General features: G+C 30.1%; 1 protein-coding gene across 1 annotated transcript; it reads right to left on the reverse strand.

Moving 5' to 3' along the window:
• Positions 1–1719: 1719 nt before the first annotated feature.
• On the reverse strand, positions 1720–5802 carry LOC129981665 (frizzled-4-like). The gene has a single exon (XM_056092599.1). The coding sequence runs from the start codon at positions 5638–5640 to the stop codon at positions 3889–3891; it is 1752 nt and encodes a 583-aa protein (XP_055948574.1). The 5' UTR covers positions 5641–5802; the 3' UTR covers positions 1720–3888.
• Positions 5803–8023: the final 2221 nt, after the last annotated feature.

Genomic DNA, 8023 nt, shown 5'->3' on the forward strand with positions numbered 1-8023 from the left:
AAAAGTGCACATTCTCACCCTCCAAAGCATATATGTACAAACTTGGTAGGTCTAAGTCAAAGGTCATTTTTATTATAAGAAAAGATAAAGATGGGATATAATAAGAAAAGATATCGTTTTTACACTTTAATGAGACGTCTGTTGTTTATAAATACAATAGTACTTAAATAAACATTATGCACCAGATAATAATCAGACGAATTAACTTAGAAAAATTTTAATATTTTATAATTCATAGACTTTGTACTTTTACAACATCTTTTGAATGAACCTATTTCCAGCCCATAGTTGTTGCCTAATCTACTGCCATTGGCACAAAAATATACACAAATTGTTCCAAAAAAAATCCATATACGCCATTTTTACACAAGAAATTGAATACAAAACAGTTTCCTAATTCAAAGTAATAAATACTTTTAAGGCTTATCTTCATGAAAGTTTGGTGAGCTATGATAAGATCGAGGAACGAGCATTGAGTTAGCCCAAACATTCTGAAAAACACTTTTTTTTTTTTTTTTTTTGTGAGGTCATCAGAAGATCAATTACGATGGATGCGCTGCGAACAACTATTGAAAGATAATGAGATAAAATTTCAATTCGTATATTTGCATCTCTAGCGATTAGTTATAAAAATAATCGCAACAATTCCGGTCAACTTCAGCAAAGTTTCTAACAACTAAAAATTTAACACTTTTGTATTAATTTGAGTTTCGAATCTTAGAATTCCACCATTAATATTATATGTAACAATTATTCAAAATGTGTAAATTTTTTGAAAAGCTCATTTATATTATTTTAATTTAGGATAGATTCTTAAGTTATAGGTTACAATCTACCATAAAGGTCCCCTTACAAAATTTTAAGGTCTGTAAAAATCTGACAGGACGCACTAACTATTAAGTCATCAAAAATTAGCTGGAAATTATTGAAAGCAATGATAGTTCAACTGAATTTATAATCAATAAATACATTATTTCCTTATTGGTGTGTACATTTAAAAGTTGCACAATATTTTTTAGAATTGAGAGCTTTTAAGAAGAAAAACTTATATCCCATTCAAATATTGCAAATATTTAGAAGTAAAGCTTATAGATATTTTTAATGTTACTTAGCATGTATTAGTTCAATATTATTAAGAATTTAATAGTATTACAAATATTATAGAAGAGTATTAGTTATTTCAATCAAAATAATTTAGTACTATCATTTCTTAAAATATGCATTAATCAAATAATTTATATTGTTTCTAGGAAGGTTTAATGTATAATCCATACATATTTTAAGCCATGTAAATACATCAAAGAGAAAGCTAGGACTGGAATCAACAGAATATATATTTTTAAATTTAAAGAAAGCCACTGACAAAATTGATGAGTGACAGCATTTAATCATGTCTCAAAATGGAAAGGAATTTTTAGTGACGGGCGATAAAAAAATTAGGGTTACTTAAATCAGCTCTCTAATATTTAAGTACTTAAATTCAAAAAGTATTAGGGAAAAATATCTGCCGTAGAATTAAAATAATAATAGTAAAATAATAATAAGATAGATTGGAATTCAGCATCTGGAAAAAATTGCCAGAAAGTTAATTCCTAGTTTTTTATTTGATAATATTAAATTTATTTAAAGTTACACATGTTTAAAGAATAATCAACAACTCAAATATATTCATTCCACTTGGCATTTTATTCAGATGGTTATTTACATGATATATTAACATATGTACAAAAAAAATCACTTTTATAATTTTTATCCCTACAAAATAAAAGAAAAAATTAAAATACAAATTAACTGCAAGCATATTATATTTTTGCATGCTAAAAACAGTAAATCAAATATCAGTGAAAACAGTTAATAAATTCAGAAAATGTATTAAATTATAACCTGGATTTAATACAACATTATGATCCAAGGGTATAACTTTAAAAAGTGGATTTTTTAAAAAGTTGTCATACACAAGATGCATGTTTGTTTTTCAGTCATCTTATTTCTAATATAAGAAATTCAATTTAAGTAAAATAAAATTTTCAATTCATAAGCAATCTTCACACAAGATTTAAGAATAACAAAATCAAATGCATGCTGCATTTTAAAATGCTCAAACAAACAAAATCCTTCCACACAGGAAAAAAAGATAGTATCTCCATAGAAATTTTGGATGCTTAATTTATGTCTTTCAATAATTCTATTCACCGGTCAGACACATATAAAAACAACCTATAAATATAATTATTACAATAACTAAAAATCTATCTATCTATCATCTGATTTGAAGATAAGCATGTTTTAAAAAGAATTCTACCACAAAGTTTAAAGCAAATCTCGTTGCCAACATTAAAAATGAAATACAAACTACTAAAAAATTCTGAGACAAGGCTTATTTAACTGCAGAATTTTGGAATATATTCAGCAAAACTGAATACAGAAATTAAGATATTTATAAAGGAACCTCAAAATGTGAAATAAATTAATGAAATATAAACAAAAACCTTTACACAATAACAGATAAAGGAACAGCTTTTAAATAATATATGGATAACTTAGAGTAAGTAAATCTTGAAAATATTTTGCTATGTAAAATATACTACAACTGGATTAATTTAGAGACCAAGTTTTAATTCTGAATTTTAAATATTAAACTCTAAAAATTTTTGCTATGTTCGATATATTATTAAATATATACAAGTCAGTTCAAAAAGCAACATATTTGCCTGATCACAGAACATTTACTACTTATTCACTTTTGATTTATTTTTAAGCAATATGCCTCCTCTCTGTTTATTAATGAACTTTTTTAAAGTTAGTGTAATTTCTATATGTACAATTTTTATTATATTATGCACATCAAATGATTTGGTTTGCAAATGATATACTAATAGATATCATTCCAATATAAATAAAAAATATATATATATTGGAAAGTATAAAATCTTCCCTTTAAAAAAAAATCAAACCATTAAGCATTTAACATATGCTTATTATCACTGCTGTTTTTAGACAAATCACCTAAATTTATTTCTCTTTAAATGTAACAAATTAGAAAATTTATTTATATAAATCACTTTCTTAAATTTTGTAAGAATTATAAAATAAACTCTATATATTCTCTATACAAACACATTTAATATGAAGGATATAATAAAATTAGCTTTAATGCAATTGTTTGGTAGTAAAATGTAGAAATTGTAATATTTTCAACATTTTAGTTTTTATTTTATAAAATACTTTAAACTATTGAAATTATTTTTTTATTCAAATTTGAAACTAAGATGTGTCTCTTGTATAGAATGAATATTAAATTTAATAATTATCAAATTCATAGTAAGTACACAAAATTTTATAACTGTCATGCCAGGATACTATGAAACATGTTATATAAAAGTGTATTAATATAGGAAGTAAAATGTAACATTAAAGCACTATAGTCATTCAAATTAATTAACAGAGAATCTTTCACTTGTTATCTTTGATATATATTTCAATTAAAAAATAAAAACAAACAGATACAAATGTTTCATTTAAAATGCAATTTTCTTTAACATTTTAATATATTGCATCTAAATTTAAATCTCGTAACTCGAAGATACACTAACAGCTAAGAGTTACCAAGAAACAGGCCAGTAAGAGAAAATTTTGATTTTGTTTAAAAGCATTTAAAACATTAACTATACAAACATCATAAAACAATGATTATGAAAAAATGTATATTTACAAAATCATGAAAAATGTCTTCTTTAAATGGAAGTTCTTAAAAATGATGATGAGCAGTTGATTACAAGTACCTACTAAAAATGATAAAAAGGAACTACTTGGGCATCACAGAAGTCTTCAGTATTTCATCAACTGCATTAAGTCACTTTGGTATGTCACAAAGATCTAGTCATCAAATTATACAATAGTTTCACTATTTGCTTTACTGCTAACAGATCTTTTTGAGCGAGTTGATGCATTTACGAATTGAGGATTCACTCTCAAATAGGAAGGAACAGGTTTCTTTTGTCTTGTTAACTTCTGAAAAAGTCTCCGAAATGCCCGCTTTCGGGCATCGCTGGAAAATATTACCAAACAAGAAGCTATTCCCATAATTTGCAACATAAACAATTTCAGGGAGAAGACTTCCACAACAGGCCCATACTTTGTGTCAGTGGCAAACCATTCTTCACGATTGACAAACTGATAAATATCAGCTCCAAGAACACAACAAGCTGGCAGGACATAGAGGTACATGAAGATGCCAGTAGCAGATGTAACAGAATCTAGGTTTTCAGGAACTCTAGGAGGTATTGGGTTGGTCTGCACTTGGTTGTAGACTTCCTGTGTAGGACGTGCTGGCAGAAGTGACATAAATAGAAGGATTAATCCAGTGGCAATATACAGAAAAGAAGGTATTATGACAAATTTCAGCAAATTTTCTCTACTTTGATTTCCAACATAGCAGCTACCTATCAACTCATCAGCATCAATTATTCTGGTAACTAATATAATAATAGTTAAGATACATGGAATACCCCAGGCAAAAAGGTGGAAATGTGAGCTCAAACCCTGCATTCTTTCATGTCTCCATTTCTGGTTGTTTGTCAGATACCAAGTGATGCATAGAATTACCCACCAACCATCAGTGGCTGTTTTGAAAAAATATAAGATCACAAAAATGATGGTACAAGTTACATTATCCAAACCTTCTTGGATGAGAATAGCAACATTATGCTGAGGATCCATATGGCAAGAAGTTGGATAACGTCCAGCAAAAATTCTTATCAAATAAGCAATGGCACAGGCATTAAAACAACAGCTGATGTACACAATAACACCTTCAGGATACCTAAATCGATACTCTCCAATAAGAACAATCAGTATGTTGAAAAGAGTGCACAAGAAACACAAAACTGACCATACTGCTAGCCAGTAATCAGCAAAATATTTGTTTTCATGGCTGAAGATAATATTAGCTTTGCACTCAACAGCGCATCTCTCAGTCCTGTTAATATAATAATAATGATCCGAATGACGAAACTTCTTACAGAGTCCGTAATGTTGGTTCATAATTTTGTTGTAAGGAGCTTTCCTTTCTATGTAGGTTCTCATTTCTTGGTGATTCCTCAAGATACTTGGGCGACTGTTTCTATTTCTAATCCGCATGTTCGAATCGGGTCCCTTCTGGTCTGCAGGCCCTTCCATGCACATGTGTTTGTCGTTGTTTTGAGGCGGGAATTTGGAACAGTTTAGTCCAGGCGGCCAAGGGAAACCGAATTCTTGAAGCACCGGCTGGCACTTGTCACGAACGTCTTCACAAAGCGTGCGACAGGGTCCGATAGGAACCGGAACTTTCTCCGTACACATTGGAACGTACACCGAACACAAGAAAAATCGTAGGCGCGACGAACACCCATACTGGATCAACGGCGTAAATGTTTGAAGTTGCAACTGGGCATCTTGTTGGAGTTCGTGGCCGACCAGGTTCGGCATGCCTGTTATATTATAGCCAATGTCGTAACAAGTGTCGATTCGAATCGGTTCGCAAGTCCGGTCCATGGCAGATGCGAAGCCGATAACTGAGAGACAAATCACGAGAAGTCCGTAAACCATTTTGTACCGAGGGATTATCGGAAATAAGCCAACACGATTCCAACGAGCGACCATCACAACAGTGGCTCACACACTGAGCCTCGTCGTCGAAGTAACTGCACTAACAAAGAGAAACACAGTCAGCGCGTAAATAAAAAACCCTACTCGAAGACGGTGGCGCCAAGAATGCTACAGACGCTCAGGGAGAACTTTCAGTAAGTGACCTGACGCCTGAGACTGCTCAAGAGTGCTGGAGGCCACTAACAGGCCATTATCTTCAACCAATTGGAGCACAGCAACCGAAGTTTGAGCGACGCCCAGCGGAGAGCTGGGGGGGGATGGAGAAAAAAAGTACTTCGCGCGTTTTTTCAACTCTCTATATTCCATTTTCTCTCCCTCCTTACCCCCTGTAGGTCTTCGTCCCTGCTAACGAGCGGCTGATGTATCGGGTCATCTGTCGACTAGATGACCTTGGAGCTGAAAACCGCGGGCCTGGTAACTTTTATCCCCCCCCCCTCATCTTTTATTTACTTTTTGTTCTTCACTAGTTCGAAAACTAGTTTTTTAATGGGCTTTAGTCTTCTTGAGAATGTTTTTTTTTTCCTTTTTGTTTTAGAATTGTTCCAAAAGAAGCTGTTTAAAAAGCGTGTGCTTTATTCAAACACCCTAAGAGCAGCACAGTAAGCGTAAATATTTATTCTCGCCTCCTGTTTTCTACATTCAGTTCATTTTTTTTTCTTTCATTTTTTTAAAATCGTTTGCTCATTTCACATCAATTATCATGAATGCAAATTGAACTTGGGTTTTTTGAGTGGTTTGCTAACTTCTTTTTCTCTCTCTCTCAACCTGCCTGGTAATGCTGATGCTCTTTTAATTGACGGTTTCATTGCGTAAAAGGAAGTGCATTTATCTTGATTTGAAAGATCGAGTTTTAAATGACTGAAGAATAGAAGTGTTGTTTGGAAATCTTGAATAATTATCTCTGGACATATTGCTAACAGTAAAGGTTAAAAAAGAAAAGCTGACGATTGTTTGGATAATTTTCGTTATGTATTTTTTGCTTTGTTTTATTTTGTATTCTGACAACTAATGAATGCAGTTATGAATGATAGTTAATGACTGATTATTTTACTTAACGAATTTCCTTTATTATATTTTTTCGACCTTTCCCGAAACACAATAAAACGCGATCTTTGAATAATAACTGAATATTATCAAAGATAATTTATCTTTGTATTTTATCGTATTAATAATCAATTGATATGAAATTGTATTGAATAACGCCTTAATTCTGAAAAAGTGACTTGAAAAATTAGGAATTTTAAGTTCATCCGGTGGAAAGATGACTTTTAAAATGATATACATGTTCAAATAAACTTAATTAAAAAACATTCTTTAAACTAAAAGTTTATGATTCATTATTTTATAAACATTTATTTTCTTTAATACTATACATTCATGTAGTAAAGTACTACATGAGATACCGCTATTAAGTGAAAGATTACATTATAAATTAATGCCGTTACCAAATGGCAAATGTAATGGACATCACTTTGTTTTTTAAAAAAATATACTGATTAATTTCAACTTGAATTCAAAATATATTTTAAATATTTATAAAATACTTTCAATAACATTTATTTATTGCAAATAAATTTTAATTTCAGTTTGCTTTATTTTTATTTCCATGTTAAAAGCATTTAGGATGTTTAAAGTAGTATAAATCAGTACTTGCTTATAAGTACCAGATGTTATAACAACAGAGCGAACATTCCAAGAGAGAAGTTTATTGTGGAAAAGGTATTTACTGCTTTGATACTGCGAGAGCTTCTTGTGGTAGTTTTGCAACATTTCATACTTGACCTCATTTCAGAAAACAACGACGACCAACGAATTCCAGTTATTTTGAATGTAATTTTGTCTTATCGTGTAGTCTTAACAGAACAGTCAATACAAAGAAATAAAAATGTTAATTTTTATGTTTTATGACGTACTAGTTGATACACCCGACTTCCCCTGGAATTTAAATGCTTTTATTTATAATATTATTAATGTAAAAACATTTTATACACGTTATTATAATACACACAAACCTTTAATTATATTATACTTTTTATTGTCTGTTCTTGGACCTTGATTTCTCGTCATTATTTGAAAATGAAACGTATATAATTTCTTTAGATAAATAACCATTATAATCCAATTAAGAAAAAAATATGAACGAGGGATTTAAAAAAATAGTTGTAGCGTTGATTAAAGTTTTGCTGCATTTCAAAATCATCTGCGTTTTTTTTTAAAATAATTATTAAAAATATAAGAAAAAATTCACAGCAAGGAATGTGATATTACAGAAAAGGTAAAATTTAAAATTAAAAAATAGTTGTAACGTTGATTAGAATTTTGCCGTTTTCCAAAATCGTCTGCGTTTTTTTTTAAAAAAGAATTATTAAAAATGTAA

This window comes from Argiope bruennichi, chromosome 8, assembly GCF_947563725.1.
Source record: "Argiope bruennichi chromosome 8, qqArgBrue1.1, whole genome shotgun sequence".
NCBI classification, from domain to species: domain Eukaryota; kingdom Metazoa; phylum Arthropoda; class Arachnida; order Araneae; family Araneidae; genus Argiope; species Argiope bruennichi.

What these genes read in the sequence shown, in the direction of transcription:
- LOC129981665 (XM_056092599.1), bottom strand. Translation starts at nt 5,640, where the DNA reads ATGGTCGCTCGTTGGAATCGTGTTGGCTTATTTCCGATAATCCCTCGG.